At 34.0% G+C, this 20,434-nt stretch overlaps 1 protein-coding gene across 1 annotated transcript in view; it reads right to left on the reverse strand.

Annotated features, from left to right (window-relative positions):
- LOC106103835 overlaps window positions 1–554 on the reverse strand; it is a 5,876-nt gene extending 5,322 nt beyond the window's left edge. The window contains exon 1 of the mRNA XM_013283730.1: window positions 287–554. Within this exon, the coding sequence (XP_013139184.1) occupies window positions 287–461 (175 nt within the window). The 5' untranslated portion in view covers window positions 462–554. The remainder of the gene's footprint in view (window positions 1–286) is intronic.
- Window positions 555–20,434: the final 19,880 nt, after the last annotated feature.

The following is a 20,434-nucleotide window of genomic DNA, read 5'->3' on the forward strand; positions in this document are numbered from 1 at the left end:
ACGCCACGGTGAGCTCGTCCCTACAGTCCCAGTAAGGTCTCAAGGTCAAGTCTAGTTTGCTCTTATGATCGGGCCAACCTTTTTTTATCGTGATTTTCCTTATTTAAAGTGAAAATTATAAGACAAGTAAAACAATGTTTTGTACAGAATAAAAAAATAAACTCTTAACTATTACTTCAATCCTTGAAACTGAAGCAGTGTATGAAATTCAATAAACTATAAAAAGATTGATCAAACATAAGTAATTTAACAAATAATGTATGTATTCAAAATAACAAAGACTTACCCGAATTTCTGGGACTAATCAGTTTAATGTTTTGATATTTTATTTTCAACCAAACATCGAGATAATCTTCAAATTGATCTTCATTTAAATAAACAGCTAGTTCACTTGGATCAGGTATTTTTATCGGTATTGATACCACAACTACTGCAAAAACAAGTACGAGAAAAGAACGCATTTTTTCCAAGCATGTATGTTTTAACAACTGTTCTTAAGCTCGGCCCAGTTACAATTTATACGTTCCCGTATCTCGATGAAAATGAAGTAATCAAAGATATAAAAATGATAAGAGAGTCAAAAATCGCGAATGGAAATACTAGTTTCGATCAAGATTAGATTTAGTTAGAAAAGATTCGTCATTTCTCCTTTATGAGAACTAAAGATAGGAAATGGATAAGAATTGATTAGTTATTAAGAATAAAATATTATTTTTAAATTTGCAATGTCAATTATTTAAGATAATTCGTTTTACATGTTTTATGTATGCTAGCGCTTGACCACAATCCCACTTAATGAAAGTTGGTACGTGCAAGCCTAATAAATACTTATTCACTCCTTTTTTGAAGCCCCTACGTCATATGTGGATGGGAAAACCGACGCTGACAACTTATTCCAATCATTCCCAGTGCGCACAAAGAACGATGACTCAAAATTTATCGTTCGTAACTACAAAAGGATGGATTTCGGCCGTATGTCTGAACGTCTGAAATTTACTGAGTAGTTCCTGCTCCTACTCTTTTACCCTGTAAAATATCCCTGATCAACTTTTTGTCACGATAAATTTATCTCTTGTGTTTCAATATCGATAGAGGCTATAATAAATGCTCGTTGCTTTCTTATTTTATTATTCTTTTATCGCTTGGTATCAACTGATCCGACGCCCATGAACATCCGCAACGCAAAAGAAACTGCAGATGTGCTGCCGGCCTTTAAGGGATACGCTCTTTTCTTGAAGGTCCCTAAGTCGTAACTATTTGGTAATACCGCTGAGGACAGAGTATTCCACAACGCGAGTACATTGAAAGGTAATTTAAAATTTAATGTACGTATTAAGTGTATTTTACTATTTAAAAAGTACTTGAGTAGTAACTTTCCACACGATTATAAAGTATCTGTCATCAGAATAGTTGAAATATTTATCTTTAATTCAATTAGCGACGGCCGCTCGCTTGAACACCACCCGTCGTGACTTTCGGAGTTTTAGAAGCCCTCTGCTCCTGAAGTTATTCATTTGTGAATATATTAATATTTAATGGTACAGTTGTAATAAAAGTAATATCAAAGATCAATGAACTGACTGTTTTATGAAATCTGTACGGAATAGTGTTTTGCTTCGCGGTTAATTTTTTTTACGAAAACAATGCTAACGGCCGCTACTAGCTGGTACTCTTCGAAGTGCCATGATTTGGCAATTGATGATTGTTTCCATGATTTTAGAGATGAAGGAGTTAATAGCTGTTGGCTTATCGTCCGGATCTAAGCTGTCTTTAGTTTTTAGGCTCATGAGGGTAGAATATAATCTTTCGTCCGTCCGTCGGTCTTCCAGGATTTCTAGACGAAGAAGAAACTGCATTGTTTTCTGCATCATTGTGTGGCTTCAATTTTTAGGGTAAGTCAACACAAACACAAAGACCACAAGTAACAAATGTTATTTACGGTTCAGAGTTTTTTATTGGAATCTCCTAGTTAAGATTACGCTCCAGTTAAACGAGTTAATCCATCAGGCGGCGAGATGCATCACAGAATCCAAAATTAATCAGTTACGTTTGGGATAAATTATAGAGCCATTAATGTTATCTACAGAATCTTTAAGAAACACCTTGTGAGGGCCACGTCAAAACAAATGTTACTGGATGCATTGGATGGATGTCGTACATACTTCATTATATATTTTTTTCATACATTTAAAACATGATTTATTTTATTTTATCAAATCAATATGATTGATATGTCGGGAAGTGGATAGTCTTATCATAACATAATTAATTAATTAAAATGATGTTATCTTTTATTGACGGCAACATAAATTGTTTGCTACCAATTGATGCTATCTGCCGATTGTTTCTAAGAGCTTTTGAAACGCCTTTTGGTTCTTTTTGGATTTCTTAATTCTTTAAATTCTTCTATAAATATTCCGGGAATATATTCCTGGATCGAAAGAAAGAAAGGGCCTGTCCCACCACTGGCTGATAGAGGCTCAGATAGCTTAAAAATTACGTCACTGTCAGATAAGGACACAAAATGTGATATTTCATCATGTATTTTACATGTTAGATTGTTATTAAATAATTTACAATTTGGTGGGACAGGCCCTAAGTCTTCCAAAAAACAACGATTAGTCTTTTTCATAAATTTATAGCTTAATTAATGTATTTAACAATTAATCTAATTAGTTTTTACACTCTAACTGGCTTTATTTCCTCTATAAAATTCAAGTTACAACATATCAAAGTTTGTGATTGCATTTGTAAAGTAGTTTACACCTTAAATTTATAGTTTCAGTTCTCCAATTATTTTATTATCCATACATTTGTTTGTTTCCTCCAATATAATGGTATTTCTCACAGTATCTATAATTAGTTGCTTAATAGTTTTTTTTTTAAATATATGAACCAATTAGTTCGTAAGTGAAAAGAACAGTTAAAAGTTCATACATAATTTATCAGAAATCAATAGTTTCTTTAATGAATCAATGTGAACGCAATTTTATTGACCATTATAAATATAAGAGATTAACTTTAAAAGCTTTGATCCATATATTTTGAGGTATTAAAATTTTATTAGATACTGATAAATTTCCAGTTTCTTTTTTTTAATTTATAACAGACAACCCAAAACTACTTAATACGACTTATAAACGACTTACATTTGAATAGACAATATTTTCAGTGAATTAAGATGATCGTCTTTTGTTTCAGTTTGTATTAATCATTTTAAATTAAAACTTTACTATTATAATAAAGCGTAAACACACACTTCTTTGTTGCCTAAGATGTCAGCAATTACAGCATATTTTTGAATAATTCCTTTTTAGTAAAAAGCCTTACACTTGCGGCACGCTTTAGGCTATAAGTTTTAACGCCATTAAACTTAGGGGGTAAATATTTTGCATAAAAACTCTAATGTGAGAAAGAGACCATAAGTTGTTGCCAACATCAAGAAAGAAAGATTGCTAAGGTTTGTCATGACATGTCATTTTGAGATTTGCTATTGATAATTTGAAAAATGTAACCAACAAAATAAAATTTTCATAATTTCATGCGAATGAAGTCGCACGGGAACAGCTAGTTCTTAATATTAATAATTAGCATAAGATTCCTCATTAGCTACCTAAAGGGGTCATTAATAATAATGGGCCGTGAATTCAGTAAAGTTAATGAACTTTAAAATCTATCTTCGTTCCCCGTTGTCGCATTTTAATTAGTTTCGACAAGCGGTGACGGATGGCGTGCGCGCTGCTGCGGTATTTAGGTTAACTATCAATTACCTGGTCGTCAAAGAGACTTTGAAAATAGATTGCGTAGACCTTGTAAACTGTTGAAAAGAGAAATAGAATTTATATAAATCTTTACATCCATTTGAAAAGATATGAGAGATGTGATATCAAAATACTATGTTTACACCACTGATCTCTTTAAATAAACAAGCTACAAAAAGTAGTATTTCATACTTAATTGAATCCCGTCGTTCTGACGCTGACGATCGCGGTGGTGGTGATTTATAATAAGAGATAGAGAATTAACTATCAATAATGTATACAGACGCGTTTAAATCTGAACAAATAAAAGTTTTAATTTCCATTGACCTATCTATTTATAGTAATCATTGATTGCCATTACCACCACTTAAATATCTTTGTAAAAACAGAGACAAAGTGTCAATACAACTCAAAGCAATCGTCTACAGTCATGAAAATGTCTTTTTGACTGACTTCCCAAAAGAAGGAGGTACTCAATTCGTCTGTACGTTTTTTTTTTCTTACATCTTTACTGAGTTTCAATTGAATTTTATTATTTATCTATAGTCTTAATTTATCATATTGCCTTTTTATTACATTTCAGTTAGTGCGTGCTGAGAAGGCAATGTTTATAGTGCCATCAATTAACCTCACCCAAGTGAATTGGGGATTGGGGACGCAATGTTATTGTGAGATGATAACTACAAGGAAGATGCGTACGTAATAATTACTTATTCAGTTATGTATTTCTATGATTACCTATTGTTTATACTGCTAAAATTTTACTTTGATCTCTGAGTGTTTACGAGTAATCCTACTTATATCTTATTTCTTGCTAATATTATAAATGTGAAAGTTTGAAACGATGGATGGATGGTTGTGACATAAAGTTTGGAGCTTAAACTGCTGAAAAGATCTTGACGAAATTTGGCATAGATGTAGAGATAATCTGGTAGAACACATAGGTCACTCAGTTTTGTTTTATTTTCTAAATTCCACACGGACGGAGTCGCTGGCTAAAGCTATATATCGTTATGAGGTATTAAAAAAAATGCGCAGCCGGCACCGGGGGAGATAACATGGATTAAAAAAGAACCCAATTACATATCGAACATTTAATTTCATCCCAGTAAGCACATTGTATTGACCACAGTGCTACGGGCGTCGGAACTCATTAAAAAGTCATGACCGCTTAGAAAGCTCGGTCAAAAGCGCATCAGGTTCTATTTTGTTCGTAATGACGACTTAATCGTGGAACGTGACTTGGAAATTTCCGGTAATTTAAACGCATTGTAAACATGCGTAGACGTAAGATTTAAGTTTTGTGGTCCAGTAATTATTACGAGATCATTCTTTGCAAGTAAAGGTGTTGAGTCACTGCATCTATTGTTAATCGTTAGCATCAATACATTAATGTGTAACGACCCTTAGTTTATGTAGTAGGATGAAAACAAGGCCTAAGATTTCCATAAGCTATCTAATTAAAGCGTCATTAATACCGTAATAGTTATTTGCAGTTTTAGTTAAATATTGTAAGCAAACATTTTTTATTTTCTCGATGTTGCTAAATTAAAAATAGCCAATATTATTTTAATTAAATGACATTTACAAAAGAAAAGGATTACGATTACCGTACACCAGCAACGGTTTGTAAGATCTAGTTTTTGTTTGAACAAAAACATTTGTTGAATTTATTTTGTATTATGCCGTAAAATCAATTTTGTTACGCCTGGCCATTTTTACTATCGTCATTATAAACGGTTTGTTAGAAAAAACTCATTTGCGAAATTCCGGTACTTAGTTACGCCATTCACAAATATTTTTTATTAGTCTGTACAAAAACACCATGGTCACCCTAAGCTATGGGAACGAGTTCTCCATTCAGACTGAAGCGTACAGCAGAGTAGACTTTATCGCAAATAAAATTGAATTTAATGCAATTGGTACAAGGTTAATTTTATTTTGTATATCTTTTCATAACACAGGTAAGCGTAAAATTATGTGTCAAGTAAAATTAAATCTTATCACAATCATATAAAGCTCAATTTTATTTAGAAAACAATTCCGCTCAGCTTACACTTCAGTGAACGGGTCCTCTACATTTGTCTTCGTAGTGTTATTGTCACATATAAATTTCTTTAGGTCATAATCTGACCTGGCATATAAAAATATTAATACATGTATTAAAGTTACGATAGTTGAATTTGTATAATCTATCTAAAAATGTACAATTTGTAATAGACGCAGTAGGAGAGAATTATAAACTTTACATCATGGGGGGCGCACGGAGGGCTACTCCTAATTGAATTAAAAAAAATACCTACCTGATTAATATCATTTGCTTAATTTCTCATATAAAATAGTAAGTCTTTCTGTAGAATATATAAATCAATCAAATTTAAGGCTACAACAAAAATAACACACATCGTTTTAAATATATTTTCACTAACTTTGCACGCGAGACCATCCGCTTGGAATTAAATTAAACAAAAGTAGCCTTTGTGTTCTTACAGATTAACCTCAGCGTCTCTGCCAAATTTCATCGAGATCCTCGCAGTTGCGAGGCTACAAACTCTAACAAACATCCATCCATCTAAACTTTCGTTTTCATAATATTTGGAACATAAGTTGTAAGTAAATTTTGCTTTGGTTAATATTTAATGATAATATTTTAAAGAATTAATATTATAACGATATATTGGAACAATATAAGGCAGTATAAATGCGGTACCGACAAAGGGATACTTTTAAAGTAATGATACTCGACACTGCCTTGGAGCGGCAATAAAATTCCAATTTAAAAAGCAATTGAGGGAGAACAAAATAGAAACGTTTCGAGATAAGTACGATTAACGTTTAAGAAACTAAAGGAGGATTTATTGCATGATTTTTCAACATCAGGGACTATTTTTTAACAACATAACTATAACAGAAAGCTAGCACGAAGTTAACCTGGTCAAAGTTGAGTTTTGGAGAGAGTAGCCTAGATTGAACTAGCCTTCATTCTGATAAAGTTCTTTCAAGGCCTATAAAAACAAAATAACATCGTGGAACATTCTAGCATTAAAACAATCTTACTAATATTATAAATGTAAAAGTTTAGATGGATGGATGTTTGTTAGAGTTTGTAGCCTAAACGGCTAAACGGATTTCAATGAAATTTGGTATAGATGCAGAGGATAGTCTGGAAGAACACATAGCCATCTTACATTTGTTTTTTCCACTTTCATGCGGACGGAGTCGCGGGCTAAAGCTAGTATTGATATATTAGTACTCTTTGGTGAGAATTAGAATCTATCCTGATGGGTCGTAAATGAATATAATTATTCAGTTGTATTAAAAAAACGTTAAGGATATCGTGGAGAGACAAAATTAAAAATGTAACCGTGTTAGAACGCATGAAGAAGAAGACAGAAGTGATATATACAGTTAAGAAAAGAAAGCTGCAGTACCTAGGTCACATAATGCGAAATGCCAAATACAAATTACTGCAGCTCATCGTAAAAGGCTAGATCCACGGAAAGCGAAGCGTAGGTCGAGGAAGAACGTCCTGGCTCAAAAACCTACGCCAGTGGTATGGAAAGAGCACCCGTTCACTGTTCAGAGCCGTGGTGTCAAGTACGAAAGTCGCCCTAACGATATCCGAACTTCGGAAGAAGATGGCACTTTAAGAAGAAGGTTAAAAAAATAGTTCTTTTAGAGTTTTACTACCATTAAAGCCATTTTAATTTATTCATTTAGTTAAGTTTAGTTAATCAGTCTTTACACACTGTTGTATATTAGCTTTTCATTGTAGACTCAGACGGATCTCAGACGGACTTAATAGTCAACCCTCAGTACGTATTTAAAGACTTAATTTGATAGAATATTATAGTAACATATCTCATAAGTATTCGATAGTTAACTACCTCTGTTTTATAGCGCAGGTGCAGATGTAACCTGTTTAAGGGGACATAAAAATCAATTGAACCTTGTTGCTATCAAAGTTTTATAACTTAGCTCATGTTTGAAGCGTTTTGTTTGATAGTAAGTAAATTCAACAAGGAGAGGAGAAAGATTTACGTTAACCAAGTAAGATAATCCTTTATGTTCATTGACTTCGAGGAAACAGTTTTTGTATTGTTACTTTAGCAGTCGAAACTCACCATAAGATTGGCATTAACAACATTATTTAAATACGTTTAAAAATGTAATGTTTAGATAAACGTAATTTTTATCTTGTTGTAAATAATTAACAGTGGTAGTGCCCGCTTTAACATCTTCGCACGAATGGGCCGGTGTAATAACCACGACCACACAGAAGACAGGGGCAAAGTAGAAGCAATTTCGCCTTTAGTCTGATGAATGTGGAGCTGGAGACCTAATTTTAGTCCCTTTCCCTTTCCATCCTTTTTTTATGAGGAATGAATGGGAAGGAAAAGTGGATTTGACGGTGGAGAAGACGCATAGGAAGGAAAATGTCCTCTTTATGTGTGTCTCCTCCTCCGTCAATTAAGGGCCTACCCTTGCCTACATATGCCTACATACGCAACGCATCTGCAATTGCGGATGTTTATGGGCAGCGGACGCTTTCCATTTCGGTGGATTCAATTGGCCGCTTGCTCCTTTGCCACCTTATACTATAAAAAAATTAAAAAATCACTTAAAAAATCCTTCACCGGGCTATACTATAAACTTAATTAATGCAAATTTATAATCAAACTTAAAAATTGATAAAAGTCGAACGTAAATAAATTTATCACCTCTACATTCTGAGTATAAAATCTTCAAAGTAGATTTTAAAAAAACTAATTTTTAATCTCTTAATTTACTGAATTAAATTCGATTCGATTGATACTGGGATCATTAATGTTCCATTTGTTTTTTTTTTACCCTTAATGGAGTGGCGCTTAACAAATGATAACCCGCGCTCGCTTCTTTATTTCATAAAAGATAAAATCCATTAATTATCTATAATAAAGTTGACTATAATGTACTTATAGCTTTATAACTTATCTACATTTAATGTTACGCATTTACTTATGTTTAAGTAAATAATATTATACTTAACTTTAGACCGTGGTTTTACTTCCAAATATAAGCACATAGAAAACTTCCAAAAAATAGAATGAAGCACATCTCTACATCGATCTCCTTAGAGAAACAATTGATCGTGTCTGCCCTATGTTGGGACATATTGTGCTCTCTGTTCTTTCAATGGGTGTAAGAGGGATGGCAATATGTTAGCATAGCATTGTAGAATGAAAACCAACAATGTCGCAAAAGCTTTTCAATCATTTATTAGACAATACAATTGGAATAACTTTCGATGTATGTGGAATACGAACCAAACTCGCTTTTTATCAAAATTACTGTGAGGTTTAGGGTTTCTTCGTTGATAAAAATGATGTATCACACCACTATTGTATATTTGTCACGTATATCTTGTGAAATTGTTATAAAAATCATATAGCAACTGCTAAAAGTAAATTTTACAGTAGAACGCATTATACGTTCAAACATATTTCGAGTTCCTATGAAATAAGCCTATCGCCGAATAAGCATCTAAGAACTAGTATTGACTCTTGAAACTGGTCGCCATATAACTGTCAGCTTTCATAAAATTTACAAGATGTTTATAATCCAACGGACGATTAAAGTAATTGCGGTTACTGTTAGACAGTTTACAAAGTAATTGGTTTTAATAACTGACGGTGACTGCGTTTATTGCCAATAATTTGATATATCTAGCTATAATAGTAGCTCTTTTCGTAAAAGGTAACGTTAGAAAGGGAATTTGTCGGAGGAGGAGACACATTGGTAGGGGTTAAATCCTGTTTCAGTGCGTCTCCTATACCAATTAAAGGTACGCGACGCATCTGTAGACAGTATGAGCAGGATAGCTTTGCTATTTGGTTAAATTTAGGTGAAATCTTGGCCGTTTGCCGCCTTATAATATTAGAAGTTCATAGAACATATTAAAAAAAATATTAGATTTTATATAACTACGTACGGGTTCTTTGGCTAAATTAAAAAAAATATCGCGTACATTGTCAAAGTAATTGTTCTGTTGTCTCAAAGTAAAAAGGAAGCCATAATGCTTTTAACGATATAAGGAGATTCAACCTTGCCTATTGAAGATAATGCAGATGACTTCGTTAAATCTTAAATGAAGCAATTTGTAACAACAATAACGCCTCCTGAACGTCAGAGAATCTTCCAAAGTTACAAGAACCTTGTATAATTAATTTTTGTTTAAATTTGAATCATGGGTTTACGTGATTAAGAAGAAAAAGTAATATGTATAAATTTTCAAAATTAATGTTATAACATTATATATTAGTTTTTGCCCGCGACTTTGTCCGCGTGTTAATTAAAATAAAACAAATGTGCCTATGTGTTCTTCTAGGCTATTCTCTACATCTATACCAAATTTAATATTCCTTTTGAGTAACCATAACTTATAACCATGTTGTCATTCGATGACTATGAGATAAATGGATCGTGTTAATTCGAAAGAACAAAAAACCGGTGTGTTCAGGACCTCCCAAGACTACGGGCGGTTAATTAATGAGCCCATAAATAATACAATTTCTTCAACACGTCTTAAATAGCGCCCCACAAAACGTCCGTGCCCTTAATTGACTAGATAAATAAGGAGTGCCTTCCAATTGAACGAACTTATTTTTATCTATTACTGTGCTAGATTTCGTTTGGGTATATTTTTGATAGGTACTGTTTTTTTTTTTTTGTGACTGATTTGTCACTGTTTGCCTTGAAGAGGCATTTACAGATTCACCGGGCTTGAGGTGGCCCAGCGCAGATGGCGCTTAGCCTAAACCTCTTTTATGAGTTACTAGGCTCGAGGGCTCCCTCAGGAGCCTCGGCTCGGACCGTTACTTCGTTATTATTACCGGATTGGGAGGCCACCGAGCTCTTAGATCGCTTCGGTGGTCGCTCCATGGAGTGACTAAGCACAAGGGTCTGTCACTCAATACGTGTTTAGCATTCCGATTTAAGGGCGCCCGAGAGGGATAGGTACTGTATTATCCAAATTCATTTAATACTAGCTGTTCCCGTGCGGCTTCAGGAATTAAGAATTAAGAATGAATGTGGATGGCTACGAAGGAAGAGGAAAACGGAAGAAAGTATGGATGGATAGTGTGAAAGAGGATATGCTTAAGAAAGGAGTGGATTCAGATATGACGGCTGATAGAGATGTATGGAAGAGCAGCACATACTGTGCCGACCCTCCGTAAGGGATAAGGACAAGTTGATGCCGCTTCATCCGCATCAAATTATAAGAACTTTATTATTGTTTACTTTCGTCAAATTCTCCATTGAAAATGTCAAAATTACCGTTACCGTGCTTCCTTAATGTTAGCAGCTTGTAGTTTATGATCCCTATCCCATGTGAAGATTTTTTCCAAATTTATTTACCCCCTAACTTTAATAGCATGTAAATATATAGCCTAAAGCGTGCCGTTAGTGTAGGGCATTTATTAAATAAAAAAATATTCAAAAATGTGATTACTGGCATCCTATGCCACAAAGTAGTGAGTGTTTACGCTTAATTATATTAGTAAAAATATATTTGAATCGCTTTTAAACTAGTTTCCTAACCTAACAAAAAGCTAAAAGTCCATTTCTTTAAAGCTATAATTATTGCTATCTATTCCAAATAAAAGAGCGTCGGTGGCTCAGTGGTTTGAACACTTGACTTGTAATCTACAGGTCTTGGGTTCGAATCCCGCCATGTACCAATGTGATTTTCGATTTTTCGAATTTTCATATGTACATAATTTACCCGACGTTCTTACGGTGAAGGAAAACATCGTGATGCAACCTGCACATATCGGCGAAGAAATTCAAAGATATGTGTGAAGTCAACCAACCCGCACTTGGCCAGCGTGGTTGACTATGGCCTAGTCACCCCATATTAGGGTAGGCTCCGAGCCCCTCGGTGGGGACGTATAGTGAGCTGGTGATGATGATGATGATTCCAAATAATACAAAGACAGTTTCCTTTCTAGTAAGTCACTCGGAAGACTAAGACCAAAATAAGAAATGCAAAGTCTTGAACAAACAATAATTATCGCTGAGCAGCCGCCAATGAAGTGTAACTGAGCAAACTTGACGGGAGAAGATACCAGGACGCGCGGCGCTGTCTACAACACTTTTAAAAGGTAAATGACCTTACTGGGTTTCACACAACTCTCATAAGTAATGTATCTTGAAGAATAATATTTAAAACTAGCAACATACCAACTTCCTTAGATGTTTTATATCTCTACCTACCCAGGTAGAGAAATAAAACAAATTTACCTTAGTTGATACACAATTGCTAAGTATATTCATAAAAGAATTTTTATCGGGTTACAACCGATGAAACATTTTTTGTACTTTAAAATAGAACTAACACAATGCATTCTGAAAGAGTAAAGTAAATTTAAAAAGTTAAAGGTTTATTTCTCTTTTAAAATGAGTTGATTATTGTCTTATATGTAGTAGTTTTCATATGTCTTGGTAGATTCACTGCGTTGCGCGGCGACAACCTTGAGCCGTCAATGTATTTGAAAAGAACAGTGTAGGGTTTAAGAAACATGTTGTGATACAGAACATGATGTAACTATTGTGAATTGTGATGTGTGTCAGACATTACTGTGACCTTCATGTGTGGCCTAATCTTGTGAATTATTGTTGACAAGTTTACACGACAAATAAGGCATGGTGGTCAATTCTTGACAATCAGTCGACCGTGAGAACAAATATTCTTACATACACCTGATAGTTGCACCGAGGTACATAAATATTAAAATATAGCACTCAGAATCGCTCACTATGGGGTCCCTTAGTTGGGGAACTTGTGGACTGATGACAACTTTACACAACTATATGTTTCTGCGGTGGAAACCAACAGAACAGCAATACCTTGTTGACACATATTCTGTTCTGTTAGTCGATTTCGTATTCAAATCAATAGATAAGAAAATGCGTTCAAAGGTGAAAGCAATCTTCTAACATTTGTTTAGCAATAAACGCAGCTATTTAGTACCTCGTATACATATTTTAAACGTACATTTTTAACTGTCTAGTGACAAGCCGTCAAAATTACAAACGTTAAGATTAAAATCTCACATCCTCTTTTCTTTACATCTTACAAGGCTGGCGAGATTTATAAATCTTAGATATTGATCTTAAAGCATTTAATATGGCGGCTACTCGTTTCATCGCTAATTAGACATAATGTTGGTATCTTACATTTAATTAATTGTTTAATTATGAAATAATAAATGAATGCTGCTTTGATATGTTCTTTTGTTTTAAGATGATGGTATTGGTCAGAAGCAGTTTGGTAACAATGTTGAGTTTACTATGATTAGAATTTTCTCAAAGGTTGCATTGTAATTTTAAAGTATTTTTATAATCATACTAGATGTTTCCGTGCGACCTTATCCGCATAAAATTTTATTTTATTGTTTATATGTGTCAAATTATCAATTGCAAATGTCAAAATAACATGACATGATGGCAAATCATGGCGACCTTCCTTAATGTTGGTAGCTTGTAGTTTATGGTCTCTTTCCCACATTAGGGTTTTTATCCAATATATTTAAACCTAAGTTTAGTGGCATGAAAATATATAGCCTAAAGCGTGCCATAAGTGTTGGGCTTTACATTACAGATGGAATTATTCATAAATGTACTGTGATTGCTGACATCTTACGCCACAAAGTAGTGTGTGTTTACGCTTTATCGATGTATGGGATGGGATGGGATACTCTAACTTATTATTACTTATTCATTAACAACCTAAACAAAGCAAAAAATAAGTCCGGTACTCAATTGAGGCAGATAAAAAAAGTTATGTTCATTCATATTAAAATAATTTACCTTGCAATTGTTCAAGGAAATATACAATGTTTTGATATCTAAGATAATTACTATAAAAAACGGACTCTGTGAGGATAATGAGACTTCCTACGTATATTAAGATTATGATAGTACTCCGATGTGAGACGAAATTTGTCATGTGAAGCCATAGAGATTAAAATATATAGAGGAGGCATAATTGGACATTTCATTAGAAACATTTTTTATATAATCATCACTAACACTATCTATTCATACATCCTTAAAACTAGATGTCGATGTATTAATTGCGTTTAATTTTATTATGTAACACTGTTCAGTTTATATGGAGCTTATTATAATTTTGTAAAATGTGTTATTGTGTCAATACAAGGAAGGTGGCGTACTAAACTTGACAACTGATATAGTACTATTAAAATATGTTCACTATGCCGCGTCATATATTGTTTAAATGTCTTTATATAAACCTTGACTACTTATAGATGTGAAGATCTTAGGGAAGCTTAATTCTCTGTGCTTTAATGTAAACATTTTTAATCGAAATGCAGACTTACAATGTAATAAACAATAAGTAACAATTACAATTGTCACTTAACTGAAAGTCAAGTTATAGAGATAAAGTGAGAATTAAAACTGTACTCAATAACATAGAATCAAGGAGCGGTTGGCACCCAAGGCAAAGGTAATAAGCACTACGCATAATATAGGGTTGTCACTTCGAGTTTGCATGGTGCGTATTCTGGTTCGACATTTATGACTTACAAGTTTCGATGGTATTGTTTATCGTCGGTTAACAGTCTCTAATCGTTGAATTTTTTTCAACTAGTCTCTGTCCCTTGTATTTTAAAGTTGGCAACCCTATATAAGTCTCACGTATGAATCAGATCGCGTCATTACCGAGAAGAGTGAGGTAAAAAATAAATTACAATGTACGCCATTGAATGCGGTTGCTCGCTACTTCAGTTGGTATAGCGTAAAATAACACGGGCGTAATGACACCTTATACTTAAAGAGAGTGAAAATAATTTCCTTACTAATCTATAAACAATTGGCTTCAAAACTTTTGCTTATCAAATCCATCCATCACTCATTGTGTTATCTTACTAATATTATAAATGCGAAAGTTTAGATGGATGGATGTTTGTTAGAGTTTGTATCCTGAACGGCTGAACAGATTTCGATGAAATTTGGCACAGACGTAGAGGATAGCCTGGAAGAACACATAGGCTACTCACTTTTGTTTTTTTTTAAATCTACGCGGACGGAGTCGCGGGCGAAAGCTTGTTTGATTATAAAAATATGATTGATAAAAGGAGCTTAGCTCTAGCATTAGTCAATATTTAAGACTTAAGTTTTTTAAAACATCGGAATCTTTTTTCAACAGTAATAGTAAGAACGCGCGCACACCTTTGACTAAACTATCGCACAACTGTTTAGTCGCGCTTTAATTCTACGAACTTATATGGAAGTTCGCACACCACTCGATTTTTAGTTGTGCTACTGAAGGTGAGTTGGCTAAGAAACAATCGACGATCGCATAACATTGTGCGAGAGGTTAGTCAAACGTGTGAACCCGCTCTAAACTTTTTGTACTAAAGTCCAGTAGAAATACTGCAGAAAGGAGTATTCTATTTCGATATACGATATTTCTACGTTTGCAAACAAAGGGCTTAGTAGATAAATCTTATGTTAAATCTCTCACATTGTATTTTAATTGTCCGTGGGCGATGTATTGCTTAGTTGCTTTGTTTTCTGTTAACATTAGCTAAATTCACACCCGAAGGATAAGCAAATATTCGCAGACGCGAAGTGTAAATAGTTTATTAAAACAGATTATAACACGTAGCATCCTACGTGCGGAGTGTTTATTGATGGAAACCTAAATATGATGACCTCAATTCAGATTATAGAAACAAATATTTCAAAATATAGCACATAAAAGTAGAGTACATACATTCTTAAAAAACTGTTTTAAGATTCTTTTTGAATATTGATAGTTTTTTGTTAATATTAGTAATATTTCCTTTAACCATTCCAACTAAGCTCTAGGCTTGTGCTAGGTTATGGTTCACGACGATAGTCCAATCGAACCCTCGACCGCAAGATCGGTAGTCCGTACCCTAAACTATTAGGCTATTGGCGCTTAATATAGGTCTTATATTTCTAAAAAGATTTATGTTATACCTCCTTAGTAATATAAAGGTTGTTATAAAGGAGGTTGAACTGGCCATTTGCATGCGACACTAAAAAGAAAATCAATGAAGATACCACAATGTTAAATAAAAATTAACGTTTACTTGAAATCACCACTTGTTTGATTAATAATGGATTCAAAACAAATCCTAATTTTTCGTACAAGAAAAACATAAACTTCAAATACGTAAAAAAAATTTTTCTATCATACGCTTTCGATCAAATGTCAATATTTCGGGTCGCGGTGCCGGCGACCGCGTTTACACGCCACGCGGCTTTCGTAAGACATATCAGTAAACATTTGAAACCCCGCTAAAAGCTATTAAAACATGGATTAAGTCGTCATCAAAGCTTTTGGATTTCAATTATCACATGTTAAGCGAGATATATATGGTGTTAAATTGAAATTTTGCGAAAAATAGTAACTACTCGTTTATAGTAATATTATAAAGAGGAAGGATTTGTATTTTTGTATGTATTGAAATAACTCAAAAACTACTGGGCCGATTTTATATGTTATAAAATAAATCTCTATTGTATCTTTTACAATAAATATTTTTTTAGGAATAAGCAAAAGTACAAACCTTTTCTACTTAAAGAATTTAATACGATACGTGTATGAAATTGAATTGATTTCGTAAATCCTTTTCTGCTCTGTCGTATTTAGACGTAACTCTACAATTACTTTTGTACAGAAAGGTTTACTGAATTCGTCCTGAGCTTGTTCCATGCTATCTATACTCTTTTACGTTCCATTGTTTTTGTCTTGTGAAAAAATGTAAACCAATCAGACGTGTTATTTATAAGTCATTTTTCGTAGAGTATTTTTGAAAATCTAATATGTTTATTCTTTCATTGCTAATGTGCCAGTTCTTGTTTACGTCGTTTCCTTGTAGTGGAGGTAAGAAATTGTTAAGATGCCGTGACAGAATGTTAGGCATGCCGTGGTAATTATCGACGGTATATCTTACGAGGGTAACTGTAAAGTCGAATGTTTTATAAACATTCTGTTCAAAGAATGCTGTACCTCATTAAACTTGTTAGAATTATTCTTAAGCCATTAGGTAAAGGGCGAAATAATGTTTTTACAGTAGTAGAGCCCGCTTTAACATCTTCGCACAAATGGGTCGGCTCGCCCGGTGCAATACCACGACCACACAGAAAACAGGCGTAAAGCACAATTCCGTGTTTCGTCTGATGAGTGTGGTGCCTGAGGCCTAACTTTAGTCCCTTTCCCTTCCTTCCCTTTTCTTAAGAGGAAAGGATGGAAAGGAATCCACTTTGGATTTGACGGTGGAGGAGAAGCATAGGAAGGGGAAATCTCCTCTTTATGTGTGTCTCCTCCTCCGACAATTAAGCGTAGGCAACGCATCTGTAATGGCGGATGTTAATGGGCAGCGGTCGTGGCCACCTTATTATTATAAAAAAAAGGACGAGAGCATACCTTTGACAAAGCTATCGCACAACTGTTGTGCGATTGTTTCGCAGCCTAATCAACTGTTTTGTGCACAACTAAAAATCGATTAGTGTGCGCAACTGCATATAAGGTCATATGTATCAAAGCGCGTCTAAACAGTTTTGCGATAGTTTAGTCAGAGGTGTGCGCGCTCTTAGAGTAACTAGGTATTTCATTTGTTTTATTTTAGTAGAAAAAAACTTCAATGTTTACTGTTTGTCCTCTATGCGATGTCCTCTTGGTGCAAATTTCTGAAGTTGCCACAGAAGGTTTATGGCATTGAAGCTCTCTTAGGAATTAAAATAAATGTTTCTATTTTTAATTAAACATTTTGGACGTACATTATTTGATGATTTAGATAGACTTTTGATAATTAAGTTAACCGGCATTACAAGATTACAATGCCTTCTGGGTACAGCTAACAAATATATTTAGCTTCGATGACGTAATATCTATTACCGCAAAACTTATAGTTACCATGGCTACTAAAATAGGTTATAAACTAAAGTGCTATGTAATTTATACACATTCAGTCTTGTAGATGACAGAATTGTGTGTGAAAAAATTACACAGTAACGATTAGTCGACACTAAAATAATAGTTGACATACACGCAACGATTACTCAGACCATTAATTACATCCTCTATTGTATGGCCAATTATAACGCGTTAGTTGTATTTTTAAAGCATAAAAGAATTTTATTGTTTTAATAGTACGCTTTTACATATGTATACTTAGGCATAATAAATGACAATTACGAAAAGTGTACAAATTATTTCAGTACTATCGATTTTCGACTGTTATTTTGTAATGCTCTCTTTCTTCCTCCCATAATGTCATATCTTCCTTCTCACTCATGTAACGAAATATAGTAGCAGGATGTTTAGTCTGATGAGGGAGGCGCTGTTATCGGTTATGTTTGTCAGAAAATATGTTAAAAACACGTGGTCCTGTGAAATGGACATTGAAAACGGCATAAAAGGAGGGCGCTGTGAGCATAATTTGGGCCTATTCGAGATAACTTGTCGATCTATACGCCTAGACGTGACAGTGTTTACCTTACTTCTTACTATAATAAAAGCGAAAGTTTAGATGGATGGATGGATGTTTGTTAGAAGTAAGTTCCCGAACGGCTAATCAGATCTTAATGAAAATAGGCACATAAATAGAACATATTCTGGAAGAAGTCATAGCCTACTAAGTTTTTTGATTTCGAAGTTTTTAAATAAATCCCATTATTTTGTATTCAACAACGTGAAAGAATGTTTATGGGTATTTCAATGTTAGGAAGTTTAAATAAATTTTGATTTATCGCCACATACCCGCCCGTTTAAGGAACGACGTCGGAGTCCCGCTGAAAAGAAAACAATCCATCTGTTAAAGTTTACGGCCGCGTTTAGAAGCATGTGCTAAACTACCATACGCCACTTTGTCGTCGTTCGAACAATAAATTTTGCGTAAATTCTCGCAAACAAGTCATGTTCGTGCTCAACAAAATACAATTTTCTTTGGTATTTACTTTATTCTGAATAAAAATGCTGCAGTTGTAATAGTGTAACAGTATTACATTTAATAAATTATTTTACTTTCGATATATTAGAATTACATACAGATTTAAGTAACGTTGTTGTTGCGTGTAAATAAAGAGTTTATCCAAAAGAAGAGAATAGATATTTGCATAAACCTGTACAATCAAATGGAATAATTGTGAGAAATTAGCAAAAGGTGTTAAAGCTTTTTTCGTAAACTGTAATGTGTTTGAATGTACTTGGTTCTGTTTAACCTCTTGACTCATACTAAAAGTATTACTAGTTTCAGTGTTACTAACTATAGTTATAATATAGTTAATTGCATTGTATTTAGTATCAGAAAACATTGAGATTAATATTTATTTGGTGAAAATGTGTGAGGCGTGCGCTTTTAGTCCGTACAGAGCGTTTGTTTGTCATGTCAGTGAGGCACATCCCCGGTTGTATGTTTTGGTTTGAATAACTTTCCACTCATAAGTTCAAATTCATGCAAACAAAGTAATCGCATTGACCGTAACTAATGCACTCTTAAGGATCAGTAAACAAATTAAAATAGTCATTTTTACCTAGCTGTATTTTTATCGTGTTTATTCAACTATTCTTGACAGCATTTAAAAAGGTTACATACTGCCAAGGAGATCGAAATGGCCACGTACATGTGACGTCATAAAAATTACGAAAACAAATGACTATCGTACTGTAATTTTAAAATCTAATTATAAAGGAAATTGCATTGATATCATCGAAATTAATTTAACAGTACCCAATTATTTTAATTACTCGTCAATTAAACACGTTTACTTCAAGTTTCTTCACATATCACTATCCTAAGAACCATTACAAAGATTCTGTTAACAGTTGCTGAGTGAAATCAAAGCTCAAGTTAATGGTGCTTCTAAATGACTCAATCTAGAGTCGTTTGTATGCATTTGAATGTAAAACGAAGCAATTTAACTGTGCTGTTAGATGTTATTTATGACTCGGAGTTATTGCTTTGATTCGAGTGAATACGGACTGAAAACGAGTTCTTTCTAAATGATCTGTAACTTTAATCTATCCATCGTGAAATGAATCATATTAGCTGCCAGATCGAAATTTACTGGCACCGAGCCCTTAACACCTGCTTTGTCATTAGCCTAAGCAACAAAAGCCTTTGTTAAATTAATAAAATAGCTAAGCACAGGTTTAAATTTATATTAAGAACGGGGCACACACCTTTGACTGTATCGCACAACTCTTGTGCGGTTGTCGATTGTTTCGCAGCCAATTCAACTGTTTAGTTGCACAACTAAATATTGAGTAGTGTGCGGTCTATGTAAGCTTATAGGAATCAAAGTGCGACTAATAAGTCAAGCGATAGTTTAGTCAAAAGTGGGCGCACTCTAAAGCCAGTCTTGTGGTAGACAATGGGTAAGATGGGAGTAAATTCAGATATGACGGCTGTGACTGGAAGAGTACCCGCTGTGCGGACCCTAGAGGAAAGTGTGTTGTTAGTGGGTCTTATTTTTAGTGAAGAATAGGGTCATCTAAGGTTACATGTAAGCGTCTTACATACGTAATTGTTATAATAACGAACCTTTGAATGAAGTAATTTTGAAGCAAGATCATGCGATGCTATTGAATACAACGCTTCAATGGACGGTAGTCGTTTTGGATAACAATA

This window comes from Papilio polytes, unplaced genomic scaffold, assembly GCF_000836215.1.
Source record: "Papilio polytes unplaced genomic scaffold, Ppol_1.0 DF823700.1, whole genome shotgun sequence".
Taxonomy (NCBI): Eukaryota; Metazoa; Arthropoda; class Insecta; order Lepidoptera; family Papilionidae; genus Papilio; species Papilio polytes.